The sequence below is a fragment of the Sander vitreus genome, chromosome 9, assembly GCF_031162955.1.
Source record: "Sander vitreus isolate 19-12246 chromosome 9, sanVit1, whole genome shotgun sequence".
Taxonomy (NCBI): Eukaryota; Metazoa; Chordata; class Actinopteri; order Perciformes; family Percidae; genus Sander; species Sander vitreus.
Genome location: NC_135863.1, coordinates 31,014,129 through 31,033,369, shown reverse-complemented (window position 1 = coordinate 31,033,369; position 19,241 = coordinate 31,014,129). Strand labels below are relative to the sequence as shown.

The 19,241-nt window shown below is 41.1% G+C and overlaps 2 protein-coding genes across 2 annotated transcripts in view; both read left to right on the top strand.

Moving 5' to 3' along the window:
* Nucleotides 1-19,241, top strand: part of rabggta (Rab geranylgeranyltransferase subunit alpha) — a 152,085-nt gene that overhangs the window by 109,582 nt on the left and 23,262 nt on the right. The gene's annotated exons all lie outside the window — the stretch shown is intronic.
* On the top strand, nt 2,305-17,882 carry LOC144523810 (GTPase IMAP family member 8-like). The gene is made up of 6 exons (XM_078259680.1): nt 2,305-2,502; nt 6,736-7,455; nt 11,090-11,788; nt 15,841-16,620; nt 16,719-16,889; nt 16,975-17,882. Exons 1-6 carry the CDS (start codon nt 2,487-2,489, stop codon nt 17,193-17,195), a joined length of 2,607 nt encoding a protein of 868 aa, XP_078115806.1. The 5' UTR covers nt 2,305-2,486; the 3' UTR covers nt 17,196-17,882.

Below are 19,241 nucleotides of genomic sequence, written 5' to 3'. Positions count from 1 at the left end.
TGAACAGCTTGAATATTGAGGGAAGTGTTAACTGACCTACCATACTTGTAATTTAACTATATTGCCATTTAATGTATGCAATATATTAACTGTTGTAAATTGTTTGGAGTGCTACTTACTTATCCTAGAATAACAAGATATTTAGAATAAAATGAAATGGTAATCAGCTATGACTCATCTGTTCCACTGTTTAAGAAATGTATTATACATTTATAACGTTAATATTTTAAACATGTTCATGTATTTGATTGTACCTAATAACCACCCTGACATTTTACATGTTTACAGTGCCAAATAAAATAAAACTTGTTTTTTTATCTAAAAAAACAATTATGTTTCTTAAAGCGGTTCCAGTTTTTTTGTTTGCTTTGTTTTGTTGTCTGATGGTTATGATTATACTCAATTGAATTGTTCTGTAGTAGTTTTAGAGACGGAAAATGGGTACAAATATAAGTATAACGACCATAACGAGCAAAAAGAGACACAAAACAACCACAAGGAGACGCAAAAAGACAGAGATGTAAAACGTAAACAAAATAGACACAAAAACCACCGCAAAGAGACAAAACACAACTACAATGAAACAGCAGATACACAATTGTGTCTCTTTCAGGGGCCATCCACACGGAGTCGCTTTTTGGCGTAAACGCACGATGTTTAGCATCGTTTAGGCCGATCGTCCAAATGAATCCTGTAAACGCACTGCCTTTTTTTAAACCTGGTCCCAGGGTGAAAAAAATTTGAAAACGCCGCCCTTGCGTCTTCGTTTGGACGGCGAAGCTGCATACTTGCATATCGATGATGTCATCGCCACACCCCTCGACCTCTAGCCTTCGACCTTTTATCCCGCGACGACGTCTCATAACAACAACAACAACAATGGCGGACTACATGCTTGTGTTCCTGCTGGAGAAGATATTGAGCCTATTAGGGTTACTAGGGCAACATATACTGTTATATATATTATATATGTTATATACTGTTTAAATACAGCGCGCAAGCTGTATGCGCATGCTCCGTTTTTGGTGAATTTCTGTAGCAGAAACAGAGCCACCTATAGGCCTGGAATATGAAGTAGCGTGTTGAGTCGTTCTCTTAATACATCCATGGTTGAGTCATTAACAAATGGATCCGTTTGCACGCAAATATTCTTGAAACGATGCCAGGGAAGACGGGGGGGGGGGAGAGATTGTTTTGGTACGTGTGGACGTGGCCTCAGTCTGGGGGTCTTGCCATTATGAGGCCAGTTGTCTCGTAACATGGCCACTCCCCAGTTCCTGCTTTACTGATGTTATTGTATCCCATGGGGAGTGAGGAAGTCAGAGCCAAGACATCCAATATCAACTCTTCACATTCTGCATGCACATAATAGTCTGTTGAAAGACTGAAAGTCAGGTTTATAATTTCACAATCCACCAGATTCTAATTTAGGCTCTGGATTTAAATTATGCCATTTGTTATAGAGACCCAGAACCATTATGTATCTGTCTTTCAGGATAATTATGATGGCATGAAGCACTACATGACTCATCTTTGAATATAGCACATTTTTGTCATTGAAATGAAGTATACTGTAAAATAAATATGCATACCACATGCAGTATATCTTTGGTTTTGATTGAATTCATTCCAAAGAGTTTTATTTTCTGGTTTTTAATTCCTGAAAGTGAACGTCATTAAACGTCGATACATATCGATTTATATATCTTGGATGTGTCAGTGAGCACATGAGGACGTTACTAGAGGGATTCTTATAATTAGCAGTGCAGTAAGTCAGGGTGCAAAGAGTATGGAAAACAAAAGAACAAGATCAGCCAGTGCTATCTGAATTATGCATGCACACGTAGTGTGTCAAAATCACATAGAATGTCTCACAGGTTTAAGGACAATTCTTGGTCTCGGTTCCCAAAGATACACTCTGGCACAGAGGTGACAGGGCCATGGTTAGGAAAGAGATTACGTGAATACAGCAGTCCTTCAGCATAACAAGACGAACTGCTGCCCTCTGCAAAAACATCACTATGGAAACCCAGACTGTTCAAAATTAATGAAAAGTTGGCTCGCTTAAGAGAATGGCGTTGTGTTGACGTGAGCTTGAACTCTGCTACAAAGAAATACAGGCGCAAAGGTTACTTCGACTGCACTCATTTTGGCTCTGCACTTCTGTTCCCTAATGCAAATATCACTTTTCAGACTTTTTGTTATTCATTGTAATTGATGTCTTTGTGTTGGACATGTTGAAAACACTCTCAGGTGTTACACAGCCCAAGAAAAACCAGTTAGGCTGCAATGTCAGACTGCCCTAGATTAACTGTGTACTCTGTTTGTCACTGCATAGAGTCAAGGCTATGCAGACGTGCTGCCAAATATCCCCAAATACCTGTTTTCTTTTTTCTGTGGACAGACTTCATCCAGTGACCTCTGCAGAGCCCTCGGGGGTGTTGAGTTCATACTAACTCGGCTATGAAAAGAGAAGACCAGTAAGAATGGAAAACAATCTCGGTGAGTTAACCTAGCTGCAATTTTAAAGATAAATGGGTAGCTGGCTGCATAGCTTAGCCCGCTTTGAGTCCTTTTATCCCTGACAAGGACTTGATATGTTGTGTGAATTGAATTCTTCTAAAGGCATTCTTTATATTATTCAGATTATGTATCGATGAGTGCAACATGCAGATCTGTTTTGAGGTTGAATCAGCTTGATCCAGCGACACGCCAGCGTGCGCAAAAAGCATTTACTTCACCTTGATTATTACTAAGATATTAAAGCAAGTCAGTTAAGATCACCAGCCACGTCTGGCTGTAGACAGAAAGACATATATAAACACAAGACAAAGTGCCTCTGTGGTAGTTCCCGCTAAACAGTGCAATGATTCTTCCAAATTGTTTATACTGCATGACAAGTTGGTCTCAGGCAGGTAAAACAGCCTTAAGGCCACTTGAATCATTTTATAAAACAGCCCCGAAGATCCATGACAAAAAAACACATCAATATCACCACTGTTAAATACAGTGGTGTGAAAAAGTGTTTGCCCCCTTCCTCATTTCCTGTTCCTTTGCATGTTTGTCACACTTAAGTGTTTCGAACATCAAACCAATTTAAACAATAGTCAAGGACAACACAAGTAAACACAAAATGCAATTTGTAAATGAAGGTGTTAATTATTAAAGGTGAAAAAAATCCAAACCATCATGGCCCTGTGTGAAAAAAGTGATTGCCCCTCTAAACCTAATAACTGGTTGGGCCACCCTTAGCAGCAACAACTGCAACCAAGCCGCTTGCGATAACGTGCAATGAGGCTTTTACAGCGTCCTGGAGGAATTTTGGCCCACTCATCTTTGCAGAATTGTCCTAATTCAGTTACATTAGAGGGTTTTCGAGCATGAACGGCCTTTTTAAGGTCATACCACAACATCTCAATAGGATTCAGGTCAGGACTTTGGCTAGGCCACTCCAAAGTCTTCATTTAGTTTTTCTTCAGCCATTCGGTGGTGGACTTGCTGGTGTGTTTAGGATCATTGTCCTGCTGCAGAACCCAAGTTCGTTTCAGCTTGAGTACACGAACAGATGGTCGGACATTCTCCTTCAGGATCTCTTGGTAGACAGCAGAATTCATAGTTCCTTTTATCACGGCAAGTCTTCCAGGTCCTGAAGCAGCAAACAGCCCCAGACCATCACACTACCACCACCATATTTTACAGTTGGTATAATGTTCTTTTATGAAATGCAGTGTTCCTTCTACGCCAGATATACTTGGACACACACCTTCCAAAGAGTTCCACTTTTGTCTCATCGGTCCACAGAATGTTGTCCCAAAAGTCTTGGGGATCATCAAGATGTGTTCTGGAGAAATTGAGACAAGCTTTGATGTTCTTTTTGCTCAGCAGTGGTTTTCTCCTTGGAACTCTGCCATGCAGGCCATTTTTTGCCCAGTCTTTTTCCTGATGGTGGAGGCATGAACGCTGACCTTAACTGAGGCAAGTGAGGCCTGCAGTTCTTGGACGTTGTTGTGGGGGTCTTTTGTGACCTCTTGGATGAGTCGTCGCTGCGCTCTTGGGGTAATTTTGGGCGGCCGGCCACTCCTGGGAAGGTTCACCACTGTTCCATGTCTTCGCCATTTGTGGATAATGGCTCTCACTGTGGTTCGCTGGATTCCCAAAGCTTTGGAAATGGCTTTATAACCCTTTCCAGACTGATAGATCTCAATTACTTTCTTTCTCAATTGTTCCTGAATTTCTTTGGGTCTCGGCATGATGTGTAGCTTTTAAGGATCTTCTGGTGGACCTTACTGTGTCAAGCAGCTCCTATTTAAGTGATGCCTTGATTGTGAACAGGTGTGGCAATAATCAGGCCTGGGTGTGGCTAGAGAAATTGAACTCAGGTGTGGACAACCACAGTTATAGTATGTTTTAACAAGGGGGGCAATCACTTTTTCACACAGGGCCATGATGGTTTGGATTTTTTTTCTCCTTTAATAATAAACACCTTCATTTACAAATTGCATTTTGTGTTTACTTGTGTTGTCCTTGACTTTTGTTTAAATTGGTTTGATGTTCGAAACACTTAAGTGTGACAAACATGCAAAGGAACAGGAAATGAGGAAGGGGGCAAACACTTTTTCACACCACTGTATATATAACTGAATATTTTAATTGATAATGCATTTGAATGTTTGCTGGCAGATTTAGCTAATATGCCACTAGAGGAGAGTGCACTATTCCCAAATCACAAGACTTCTTGTGGCTAATCATCCTTTTCTTTTGTAGCCATAAGTCACTGGAATAATCTCCAAACACACTTATTTACATGTAAAAATCCTCAAACCTTTACATGCTTGACAAAAAGCTGGACATTGTCACAACAAACCTGTACACATTTATGAATTGTGTGTGTGTGTGTGTGTGTGTGTGTGTGTGTGTGTTACAGCCTGGTAGAATGCATATCTCCTTGTTCTTATACAAGGTTTAATTGTGCATTGTCCCTGTTTAAATAAAATTACATTAAATTTGGAGACACGGTTGGTGTCTCCAAATTTTCCCATGACACACACACACACACACACACACACACACACACACACACACACGGCAAAGACAATAACTGGCTGTTAAGAACAGTTTGTCTTGACTCTTGGTATGCATTTACCGAAAACAACAGTGAATGCAGTTGATGTAACCTGCAGACCAATTCCAAAAGAAACCAGTTAGACCTGATCATTGTTTGCCAGTAAAGACACACTCCACTTTTGATTCCCATCAGGAATCAAAATAACTACCTTCCTTGAACATGTAACTCCACCCCCAACAGTTTCAAGACATTTTGATCTCAACTACACACCTAAGTTTAAGTTTTATGAGTGACTGCATGCTGCACGGTTGCGACGTTGTTGTAGCAATAAAATCTGGCTGCAGACATATGAACACCTGGCAAGGTACTCCAAACTGCCTCTGTGGTAGCTACCACTATTGTAGATGCTTCCAGGACCACATTTTGTAAGAACGACATAAGATAGTACCCACAAAAAAGAATATTTAAAAAAAAAAGTGAAGTCTTTGGTTGTTGTGTTACACTGCACTACGTCCAACAACTCTTTTGGTTTTATCTAGTCGCTCCTTGTACTCTCCGTATTGGTTGCGTGCTTTTGTTATCACAAGTGACAAAGGGAGGTGATGAGTCATTCTCAGCAAACATGATGTGTTTGGGTTCAGGGTCATTCTAAAAATGTTTTTGTCTCACATTCTTCAGACTCCGTCTCCGAAATGAAATGGATAGAATGGATAGAAGTCAAAAATAACTTCATCTTCGTCTTAAAGTCTCTGTGGAACAACACATGATCCAGAGCATTCTTCTTCTGTCAGTCATATAAAGCAGCAGAGACACCTGCTGTGATAAACCTGTCCTTCTAGTTTTGCTTATTTGCTCATCTCACCTGACTTATGTTCTCCTGCTCAGAATAAGGAAATCTGCTGATGTCCTTTTATGAAAAGTTTTATGCCAATTTGAGGATAACAAATTCCTTTATCATCAAGCAAGGAAACAGTTTATAGAAAACATCTTGCATGTGGCCAGGTTAGCTCAGTTGGTAGAGCGGGCGCCCATATATAGAGGTTTACTCCTCGACGCAGCGGGTTCGACTCCGACCTGCGGCCCTTTGCTCCATGTCATTCTCCCCTTTCATATCTTCATCTGTCCTGTGGAATTAAAGGCCTAAAATGCCCGAAAGAAAACCTCTCGCATTGCCAGACCTTCCTCCACAACGCTGCTAAGGAGGGTCTGGCTAGTCCACACAGCCCTAAAGGGTGGGAGAAAAACGTGCTCTGGTTTATTGGCATTTCTTTAAACCAATCACAATTGTCTAGGTTAGGTGGCTAGGTGCCGGATGGAGCAAAAGTGCTGCTGCAAAATAGCCTCGGGAAGGAACTTGTTTTGGTGGAACGTGTGTATGTTCAAAGGTAGTTTTAGTCGTGCAACAGAAAACTCATATTGGACCGATAGTCTAGCTAGCTGTCTGGATTTACCCTGCAGAGATCTGAGGAGCAGTTAACCATAGTCCTCAGAAATCCACCGGAGTTTAAAATGCCAACACAAAGAAAGAGGAAGGTGACGGACATCCGGCCAAAATGAGTGACATCCAGCAGGATTTCCGGCGGCATCGGAACAATCCCAAAATTGACTAGTGAACGTGACATTTTTGTAACTGTCTTTTGTGTTCTTGTGTGTTTTCTTTTGTCTTCCAGGGGAGAACGAGAGCATCACACTGCCGGAGGTCAGACTCGTCCTGATTGGTGGGAGATGGGCTGGCAAAAGCTCCACTGGCAACACCATTCTGGGAGAGGAAAGGTTCGAGTGTGGCCGAATAAGAACAGCTCAGTCTGAAAAGAGGCACGCCGTGGTCGGGGGCAGGCGGGTCATCGTGGTTGACACTCCGGGATGGCGCAGCTCCCTCTCCCTCACTGAGATCCCAGAGGTGGACAAGCAACAGTTGAAACTCAATGCGTCCATGTGTATGCCGGGGCCAAATGTCTTTCTCCTGGTTGTTCCCATAGACACAGCCTTCTCTGCGGAGAGCAGGAGGACGGTGAAGGCGCACATAAATCTCCTGGGGGAGCGGGTTTGGAGGTACACCATGGTACTGTTCACCTGCGGCGACTTCCTCGGGGAGAAGACCATAGAGCAGCACATTGAGAGCGAGGGAGACTCACTCAAGTGGTTGATGGAAAGTTGCAGGAACAGGTACCACGTGTTTAATAACCATGAGCAGAGTCCGTCCAATCAGGTGACCCGGCTGCTGGAGGAGATAGATGAGATGGTGTTGCGCAACAACGGCAGCTACTACGAGGTGGATGAACAGACACTTGACATCATCAAAAAGAAGCAACAGGAAGTGGCTGAAAGGGCAGAAGAGAGAAGGAGGAGGTCCGAAGAACAAAGCCATCAAATGAAAGCGCTCATTGCAGGTGAATGTCACAGTAGGGCGCACTCAAACAAACACTTCCTGTATTACATATTCCTGTAACAGCTTTAAAAGGTGCCCTGCCACACGTATTTCATTACTTTGTGGTAATGTCTGAAGTTCTACCATGGACTCTAACATTTTTTGTGGAAAAAATACCTTGGTTACCTTGTTTAAAGCCATTCTAGCGTGGTATAGAAAGCCTGCAGGAAGACTCAGCTTGATTTGTGCCAGTTTTCATTAATATTCAATGAGCTAAGCTGCTTGACTCTGATTGGCTAACAGCTAGCCAATGAGAGCCTGGCTATCAGCATCCTTTACCCAACGCAACTGGGCGAGCTCATGAATAGTAATGAGCTCAGGCAACACCACGTCAGACTGACCAGCTTTTGTAATTGGCCTGATTTCTCCACTTATTTCTTTTCAGTAGCTAGAGCTGACAGAGGAGGTAGCAGTTCATTTCCACATTCACGACATAACACAAACACAAGTAAAATACAAGTAAAAACGGTTTTGTGTGGCAGGGCACCTTTAAAGGAATTGTTGGATATTTTTGGAAATGCCACTTTTTGTGTTCTTGCCGAGAGTTTGATGAACAGACGATTAGCTTAGCTTAGCATAAATAAAAATAAATAGCTACTTTGGCTCTGTCTAGTGGCAACAAAATCAACCTATAAGCACATTTAAAGTGGCTATTTCTAACATTCAGTTTGTGTTGATGAGGTCATGTAGTTGCGATGAATGTTTTGCTCAACTAAAATATTAATTTACAATTAGAGATGTTCTGATACTGATACCAGTATCGGAAAAGCCTCCGATACTGCCTAAAATGCTGGTATCAGTACTGGAAAGTACTGGAGTTTATGTACCGATCCGATACCACCTAATTAAGCCCTGAAGAAAATCTACTTTAAAGTAGTTTATTTATGTTCTTTTTCCATTACGACTGGCTGTCAAACTGGATAATAAAATAAAGTTCTATAGCGTTCATTGCTTGCGTTTGTTCACAAAAAGTTTAACCTGAGTACAACAAAGATAGTAATCATATCACATCCATACAGGGATAGTAGTATACAGCAGTTAAAACATAACTAAATATATGACACACTAGGATAGGTACTCGGTATTGGCCGATCAGAATCAGGTATCAGAATCGGGAAGCAAAAAATGGTATCGGGCCATATCTATTTACAATAAGAGAATATGTTATGGATGCATCGTTGCATTTCAAGTGTTGCATATGGTAACTCAGCCTACTTTGGATGTCTTGTGAGCTAAACTGGGTATGACTGTCACTGTGTCACGAGCCAGAGCAATAAGAGTTTATTGTAGCAACCAACGTAATAATAATAACTTAGATTAAAGCGTAACTCTCGCCAAAATGCAACCTAGGGTCTTTTTGTGAATGTACTTGACTCAAACTTTTGTTTAAAAGCATATTTAGGATGGAAGCGCCACTTTTAAGATTTACCGTATTCTCGTTTTTCGGTCAAATGGCCTTTTGAATGGGAGTGCTAGGGGCACTTTTATGCTAGCCTTAAAATAGCTATTTTTGAAACACTAAGAAGGCTCGACACAACATGAAACTTTGCTCCAAGTATCACCAGGGGCTCTACACCTTAACGAAAGCGTTGAGAACATTTTTTTGTGTACCCAGAGTTTACTAAAAAGAACAGGTTTTGAACAACTCACCGTAGCTCTTGTTGTTTCCGACCGTTTTGGCAGTAAAAATCAATATCAAAACAAGTAACCACAGATTTAGTATATCCCTTGTGTACCGGCGTAGTTAAGGTGTAGAGCCCCTGGTGATACTTCGAGCAAAGTTTCATGTTGTGTCGAGCCTTCTTAGTGTTTTAAAAATAGTGATTTTGAGGCTAGCATAAAAGTGTCCCTAGCACTCCCATTCAAAAGGCCATTTGACTGAAAAACGAGAATACGGTAAATCTTAAAAGTGACGCTTCAGTCCTAAATATGCTTTTAAACGAAAGTTTGACTCGGGTACATTCACAAAAAGACCCTAGGCTGCATTTTGGCGAGAGTTACGCTTTAATAAAGCGCATTTCATTAAACCCACGGACGCTTTACACAAGAACGGGGGGACAAGGGAAAAGAAAATAGTAAGCCAACACAAACACAGACTAAAATAAGTAATTTTCACACTTTGGTTTTGTGGATTAAACAAACAAAATATAATGTGTTAATTAGTTATCTTTGGATGAGCTGCATGGTGGATTTTACTACCTTTAGATTGAGCTAGGCTAGCTGTTTCTCTTTCTTTATGCTAAGCTAAGCTAGATGCCTGCTAGCTCCAGCTAACATTACATGTTTAGCGTACAGACAGAAGAGTGGCAAGCATACCGTATATATTAGGGCTGTCAGCATTAACGCGTTAACCGCGATGCGATTAAGGGCTGAGCATAATCCGTTATTTTTTTATTTATTTTTTTAAATCGTATTAATCGCATGCCGCCATTTATTAATTTATTTTCACTTCACTCTGCTTTGCGTCCTGCCTAACGGGCTACTATTTTGCCCTACTTTCTCGTAACACATCCTGCTGCTGCAGGAATAGCAACGCGGATTTCGGTGCCTCATTCTGGTGCCACTGATATGCCTGCATTTCTCTCTGGTGCTCTGAAATGTTACAGACGTTACAGGCAACAGAAACATTGCTGCACGTGACGCTAGATAACACTATACTCGACAGCAGCTAACATTAGCCTACCGCTAGCTAGTAGCTGAATTAAACACGGTTACAATGCTGACAGCTAACGCTAAACGGTGTAAAGTGTGACTGTGTTTTACTGTAGAGGATTCAACACCGGGATGTAACAATCTGCAGCTGCTGTTGTCAGAAAAACACAGACAGTGCGTTCAATGAAACTGGTAATGTACAGCGTCGTGTTGCATTCAAAGTTGTTGTTAAATGCCCTTTTCCCATCTGGTGGTTGTTTTTGTCATTCAACAGCTATTTACTGGTGAAATAAGTTATTGTTATAGTGATTACATTATTATTAAACATTTAATTTTGACGATATGGTCTTAGCAATAAACAAGCCATTCTTTAATGTCGCCAACTGTAGTACCCTTCTTTTTTTTTTTACTTTCTTAAAAAGTATCGGTTCAGGTACCGTTAAGGCACCGGTACCGTCTTAAAAGTACCGCTTTAGCACCGGTATCCAAACCAAACAATACCCAACACTAATATTGACTCTAGATTCAAATGTGTGACTAGATTAAATATATAATAAACAAATCTTAAAATCAAGTTCATAAATGTCATTTTCTTTGCATTCATTTGATTCCCAATCAAGATACACTGGTAAGAATTGCTTTCCATTGTTAATATGTACTTAAAAACAGTTCTGAAATGCAAAATAATAGAATTTTAATCATGTGATAAAACATGCGATCTATAGAAATTCAACGATTAATCACGATTATGAAAATGTTATCGTTTGACAGCCCTAGTATATATTAAACATTTATATCACAGCCATTTTTGAAACAAAATGTCAATTAAAAATGCCCCATTTCATTTCTAGTAGTAAGTAGTTTGGTAGGTTCAGTAACTTTCAGTATTTCAGTATAAATGGCTGTAAGCTCCATGACTAATGAAGCTTTGTTTTGTCTAACAGGAGAGATGATAACCATCCCAAAACTCCACATGGTTCTCTTGGGAAGCCGAAGAGTTGGGAAAACCTCAGTAGTGAACACCTTATTGGGAAACAAAGAGCAAGAAGTTGGAAAACGGACGGCACGCTCGGTAACCTGGCAGGGATTTGTGGGTCAAACTGAAATAACTCTGGTCGACACACCAGGTTGGTGGAAAGGCTTCCCTGTGTGCGACACTCCTGAAGCGATCAAAGATGAACTGATGATCAGCCCGTTTCAGTGCCACCCTGGGCCTCACGTCTTCCTGCTGGTTATAGACGCAGACGCATCGTTTAATGCCGAACACTTACGGGCAGTGACAACACACGTGGATCTTCTCGGAGAAGGAGTGTGGAAACACACTATTGTAGTTTTCACCAGAGGAGACTGGCTGGGAACACATACCATAGAGCAGTACATCGAAGGGGAGGGAGAGGCGTTGCAGTCTCTAGTTGAACAATGTGGAAACAGATATCACGTCATTGATAACAAGAATGCAGATGATGGCACTCAAACCATGGAGCTGCTGGGGAAAATCACTGAGACTGTGGCTGGAAATGGTCGGGACTATTTTGTCCCAGACGAAAAGATATATCAGACCATTGAAGAGAGAAAAAAAAGTGTGAAAAAAAGAGCAATACTGAGGCAAAGTCAAGTCCATGCCAAAAGAAAAACCCTCAGAGGTATGGTTCAGTCATCTAGCATTACTAACAAGTTAATCAGTCTGGCACTGTCAGAGCAGTTTCACACCCTGGGAGGGAATCGATACCAGAGGTGGACAAAATTACAGAAATGAAATACAATACAACAGCGCTGCAGTAAATACTAATCTGGTGAAGCTCATAATGTTTTGTTTTTGTATATATATATATATAGATAGATTAGTATTTACATTATTGGCTTGCCAAGTTAGTCGGTCACAAGTAGACCTGACATCTGACACTGAAATGGGATAATTACTGAATAACCCTACACACTATGGCATCAGAAATTCCAATCTTCTCTGACAGTCCCAACAAAAACGGAACATTTTTAGCAATGTTAGCATGTGGTTCTATGGATGGCAATGTCAGATTGTGGGCTGGTCAGTCCACCATTTGGTTCGTGACCAAATACCTGAAAACTAATTCTAATACTATAGCACTTTCCCATCAGTTTCAGCTGTGCTATGTGTTCTGTGCTAATTAGCTAATGTTAGCATGCTAACAGGCTAAAGTAAGACAGTAAACTTGTTGAATATAACCCTTGTTATATATATAACATCAGCATCTAAGCATTGTCATTGTAAGCATGTTAGCATGCTGACATTAGCATTTAGTTTAGGGCACTGCTATAAGTATGTACAGCCTCACACAGCCGCTGGAGTGGGTGTAGACTCTTAGGGCCAGATGTACTAATGCTTTTGTGCCCACTTCAGGCGTATTTGTTTCGCAACGTGCGTGTAAAAGCATGGCGAGGTGTACAAACAGGCCGCGCTGAGGTAAAAGCGCAAACTGCCTGTCGCGGGAACTGAAAATGGCAAATTGCGCTTTTCCGTGTCATTCACGGGAGGGTCAAGGGGAAAGTGGGAGTTTCCCATAAAGAGATGGGAGGGGAAGCGTAAAGTGTGCCTAATTATGTATAAAAAAAAACGCCCGTGAAAGCCCGTCTCTATTTTGTGGTGAAAATTCTCTGCCTCTTAAAAGCAGGTTTAAACCAGGAAGCGGGTCTCCTCGTATATGCCTCCTGGTGAAATGGCAGCAGTAATCCGAGCAAGACGAAGCCATAGGCCAAGGAGACGAGCTGAAAGGATTTTTGCCACAAGGATCACACTTTTTCAGTTGAGTGAACACAAAATCATTAAGCGTTACAGATTAAAGGTGCTCTAAGTGATGTGACGTGTTTTTTAGGCTACAACATTTTTTGTCACATACAGCAAACATCTCCACACTATCTGCTAGCTGCCTGTCCCCTGAACACACTGTAAAAAAAACGTGGTCTCTGTAGACAGCCCAGGCTCCACAAACGCCAACAAAAAGAAACTGCGCCAACCTGGGGCCTGTTTCACAAAAGCAGAATATATAAATCCAGGATAACTGATAAAGTGAGGCTTGACCTAGTCTAATCTGTGCATCCTGGCTTGGTGCGTTTCACGAAGGCCAAGCCAGGCTGAGGAGGAGCAACTAGGTCGAGCCAGGCTGAAGTAATTCAGATAGATGCGCGTCCACGGCTTTCCATAAAAGACCGCGAGGTCGATCACAGATTTACTGATGCCAAAATGGAGAATACGCATTGTACATACTGTATACAGAGTGAGCAGCAGCTTCTTGTGGAAGTATGATGACATGAAACACTTTATTTGTATAAAAAGAAAAGAAACATGGCCGCTGTAATGAAACATCAAGAGAAAGCGTAGCAGATGATCACGGACCGACTGAATGCGTAAGCAGCCTAAATATATACATTAACTGACCACTGCTCTGAATTGAAACCGTCATAATCATTCCATTCAAGGATTAGGCTACTAATCATTTGCACAAACTAACAGTTGTGCTCTTTGCCTTAAAAGTAAGCAGAAGATAATGTTACTCAGGAAATTTACCATGAAGATCAATTTTCTAGGCTAGAATACGATGCGTAAATATCTCTTTCACTCTGTTCCTTCTCTCTCGTGGGCTAAAATATACATTTCCTAAGTCATATTAACTCCCACTGCTCGCTTTTAATGCAAAGTGTACAACTGTTCGTTTTTGCAAATGACAAGTGACTCATTGAATGGTTTCAGTTAAGAGCAGTAGTTCATAAATGTATATTTTTAGACTATCATTCAGTCTGTCCCCTAGCCTATTATGTGCCACGCTTTTTCTCGCGTTTCTTTTGTTTTTTATTTTTTATAGAGGACGAGTTTCCTTGTCTACATGTTATATGCCTTGCTCCCTTGTATATATGGACATAGACATGAATGGAACAGAGTATATTCATCAGTTATTCCCCCCCCCCCCAGCAAAATATAAGGTCAAAAACCATTGAGGTGTCCTCTCCCTGTTGTTACATGAATGTACAGTAGCCTACATCACTAGATAGTTACTAGTTATCATTAGTAGTTATATATATATATATATATAGTATGTAGTGGTCAACTATAGAAATGTACAGCGCTGTATGTATCGCCCTTAGTAACAGACTTCATTTAAAACACATTTGAAATGTTACCAGCCTTTTCTAATTATCTCAACAACATCATAATATATTCATCAAACTTCTAACAATATGAACAGCAGTCTTCATACAGCAATATAACAGTAACAAAGACTGTCACATGAATAATTATAAAAAAACAAAACAATGGTCACAACTTTAAATAATAACAGTACTTAAATGAACAGCAATATGCATCTGTTGTGTTTTAATCCAGGCTGATAACAATAGGATAAAACCACTGCTGGGTGATCAGAAAAGGCTCCAGGATTAAATAAATCCTGGCTGTTAGCCTGGCTGTTAGCCTGGTCGGGAGCAGGCTAGCTGTTAGCCTGGCTGTTAGCCTGGTCGGGAGCAGGCTAGCTGTACAGAATAAATCTCCATGGTGATTTATGTGCCTCCGCTTTCGTGAAACCGAGTCAAGGCTAAATTCATCCAGGATAACGAGGAAATCCCGGCTTAATCCCTTATCTTGGTTTTGTGAAACAGGCCCCTGCCCAACGAACCATAACAAACAGTGTTCCAGCCAATAACCGACAAGGAGGAGCTGGTTGAGTCATGAACGTACATTGTGGAAGTAGCCTACTGGCTAATGCTGCTGCAGTGATGGCTCAACCAGCTCCTTCTTGTCGGTTATTGGCTGGAACAGTAACAACAGGCTGTTATGTTTGGTGGTGCAGGTTGGCGCAGTTTGTTTTTGTTGTCGTTTGTGGAGCCTGGGCTGTCTACAGAGACCGCGTTTTTTTTTTACAGTGTGTTCAGGGGACAGTCAGCTCGCGGATAGTGAGGAGATGTTTGCTGTATGTGACGAAAAATGTTGTAGCCTAAAAAACACGTCACGTCACTTTGAGCACCTTTAAGCAGCCATGCGATATTACACAGTTACTGGAAGAAATCAAAGATGACATTGAATCTCCGACTCAGCGTTCACATTCCATTCCAGCAGTTGTTAAACTCCTCGCTACATTACAAATATTGGCATCAGGATCATTTCAAACAGTCATAGCATCAGCAGTGGGAATATCGCAGTCTGCACTCACAGTCTGCACTCAGCCGTATCATAGCACCAGTACTTTGCTACCGCGCAATTTACGGTATAATGGGTGGAGAAAGGCGCCGATTACCCGATGAACTGCAGGTTTGGTAAATACGACGTAAGCTGAAGTATCACAGCGCGCGCTTTCTGCGGGTTGGCCATGGCGCTGATAACGCTACATTCGCAAATGTACGTACATGTGGCCCTTAGCCTTTCTAAAACTGAATTATCCGGTATCTGCCTAAAAAATCCGGTATAGGTCTGGGCACTATTTATAATCCTTCATTTACATTAAAACTAAATACATTTTTGTTACTATGGGCGCCACTTTTTGCAGCAATAGCCACTCAATGTATTTGCAATCTGTATTTGCCTCTCTATAAAAAAAAAAAAAAAGATTCAGCTTTAATTTTGCCAAATCATTATTTACTGCAGGGCTACTGATTTTGGATACATGTTTGAAATCTGTTCATTAGTACTGGATGTGATGTGGTTTTTCACCTTGCAGTTGTTTTTCCTCAGAATCCAGTACAGAATTACAGGAGCTGACGGTGGTGATGCTTGGCCAGAAGACATCTGGGAAGAGCGCAACAGGAAACAACCTCCTGTGTAAAGACGTGTTTGCCACCTGTCAGAATGAGTCCTGTCAGGTGGGGGCGGAGGAAGTTGCTGGCAGACTGGTCACAGTGATCGACACCCCGGGCTGGCGGAAGGATCCCTCCCGTTGCACCGAAGAGATGGACATAGAAATAGTCCGAGGCCTGTCTCTGAGCCCATTGGGGGTTCATGCTGTCCTACTGGTTGTCCCCTTGGACCTGGCGTTCAGAGAAGCTCAGCAGGCCGCCCTGGAGGACCACATGAACCTGTTTGATGCCAGCATCTGGAAACACACCGTGGTTCTGTTCACATACGGAGACAAACTGGAAGATAAATCCATAGAGGAGCACATCGAGAGGGAGCATAGCTCTCTACGCTGGTTAATAGACAAGTGTGAGAACAAATACCACGTTATGAACAATCGGAAAAAAGCCGATATGAGTCAGGCCACCGAGCTGTTTGAGAAGATCGATGAAATGATGGCAGGGAACGGCGAGCAGTTCTTCCGCCCAGAAATGAACGACATCTACCTGAGAGTTGAGGAGAAGTTCAGGAGGAGGCAGCTCAAACATGTGCTGAAGCAGCAACTGAAGGAGGAGTACAAGAAGAGAGAGCTGAAGCTGATGGCAGGCTTCAGGGAAACACTCCTCGAGCTGCAAGCTGATATCAGGGGAAGTGTGACAAGCACTAAACCCATGTCACTGAGTGAGTATGACACTGTGATGGGGGGGTGATTCATTCATTTTTTTCTATTAATATTCTGTATTCTGTCCTAATCTTTTGTTTTGATGATACATTGTTAGTTTGTGACATGACCAAAGCCAAAGGTATAGGTCAGAGGAAAAAAGATGGAAAGGAGAACAAGGAAAACATAGATTCAAAAATCAGCCAGGAAATCGAAAAGCTGGAAAAGGACATAAGAACGAAATCCTCTGAAATTCTTCAGAGCAGCAAGGACTACCTGGTCCCTTCCTGTAAGTAAAAATGGGATTCTAATGTCTGCACAAGTACTGAGCATGATGTCACAATCACACAAATTGAGTTTTGTTTCATTCACAGTGAACGGAGAGAGTCCAGCACCATCTATCGCCAAGTCTTTGTCAGACAGGGAAAGTTCAACCAGCCAGTTTGATAAAGTTCTTGGTTGGCTGTCAACACTTCAGATCGGCACTAATGCAGACAACCAGATGACCCTCAACTTCTCTCGGACGTCCGGATACGGATCTGTGCTACCACACGACGACTTGGACTTTGACACAGAATTAATGAATGAATCCTGAATGAATAGTCTCAAAGGGCTGATGTAATCAAAAAATGCTGAATTTAGCAATGCAGAATTAGCAGTCAGGGAATTTCAGATGGTCTAAGAAAAAGGGCCTACGTTAAACATCATGAAAGAATTAATATCATGTAATCATAATACAGATAGACAGACAGATAGACAGACACAAAAACAGACAGCCACACAGACGCACAGACAGACAGACACATATACACACACACACACACACACACAGACAGACACATACACAGACAGACAGACAGACAGAAAAACAGACAGACAGACAGACACACAGACAGACAGACAGACAGACAGACAGAGACACACACACACACACAGACCAGCTTTTAAGTTACAGACTTATATAAGTATGTTTTTTTTTACTTTTTACTTTTTATACAAGTATATAATATTGTATCAGTAGTTACACAGTATCTTATATGTGAGAAAATCATAGCATGGAAATATATCTTAGCAGGTCAATCACAATATTTGTCACATAAAGTTGTATGAGGTACAATTCCACTGAAATATAAATCCCATCACGGATGACGGAGAGGCGACTGGAGAACCTGGAGGTGTTTGAGGTTGCATTTTGTTTTTGCAACAACTTGATTAACGTATACACTAAACGACAATATGATAGGTACGCCTTGCAATAAAATTTTCCAATCATTAAACTGTACCAGATTTTCTGTTCTTTTTTTGGTGATTTATAAATCCCTGTCTTCATGACAATACATTAATTACACAACATATTGTCTTTATAATGTACCAAACATGTTATTTGATAGAATAGATAAGACAGATATGTATAAATCTGACTTGTAGAGACCATATTGCTTTTTTGTATTTTACCCAACAAAGAAATCCAAGGAGAAGGGCAGGCAGTCTGGAAACTGTCTGATTGGAGAGTTTCCCCACGAGGTGATGTAATTTATTTTATCTATTTTGAAAACGAAGGATTAGATCTTTATAATTTAATATTAGAGTGTACTTTGAATTTTCCACTAAATGAAAATGCAGTCAGGCAGAGTAGTAGAATGGCTGTGTGCAGTATTCATTTCCATTCTGAACTGAAAACATCAGTTGAGTACATGCAATGTAACCTTTTTAGATGTGTCCTCTTTCTTTTACTTCTGTTACAGCAATAATAAATAATGTTTTTATGAATGAAGCACACTTATTTTGCAATTACACTTACTAATCGTAAACTGGACAAGTAAAAAAGAAAAAGAATAAAAAAAGGTTTTAGGCGGCTGATAAGTAATTGGAGCCTGGATTCTGCAGTTATTATTGAACTTGAAGCTTCGGACAGGAAATGTTGCCTGTGTCATCTGTCAGAAGACGGCATAGGACCTAAAGTTAAGCATATCCACTATCAATATGTTGTGCCCGCCCCGTTGAAAGCATCTGCTCCATAGATCTGTTCATGTCAATGAGTTCTTCCTCTAACAAATCATCCAATTCTCAGTTAAGGCCAAGGAACTGCTCTTCCTCTCATTAAAACGTATAGAATTCTATTCCAGCGACCATCTGCTCTCCGCGCATGAGGAAGTGACTGCAAAACTAAACATTTAATCAAGATTTTCCAATTAGTTTTTGTCATGCAATGAGGACATTTTAACATTCAAAACAAAAACAAACATTGTAATGGCAAGACAGTTTTAAAAAAACCTCATATTTTTTCTGTAGGTAGACCTACTGCATTTTTCTGATACAAAAAAAATATGACCATGTAATGTTACCAAATCTCCATTATTTTAAGCAAAACGTCAGTACTGAGTAAAGTTAGGCCTAACCCTAAGTACATCAAACAAGTTTAATTGCATTCTCTTACCAATGTTCTTTAGTGTGTGTGTGTGTGTGTGTGTGTGTGTGTGTGTGTGTGTGTGTGTGTGTGTGTCCCTGTCCCTGTCAGGCAGTTTCCATCTTTATTAGACTTTAACGGGCCTTTTTCACGGCAGACATTTTTTGACTCGTCATAGTAGGAAAAGCACAGCTGAAACTGATAACCTTAACGATGGCTCAGTTCCATCAAGTG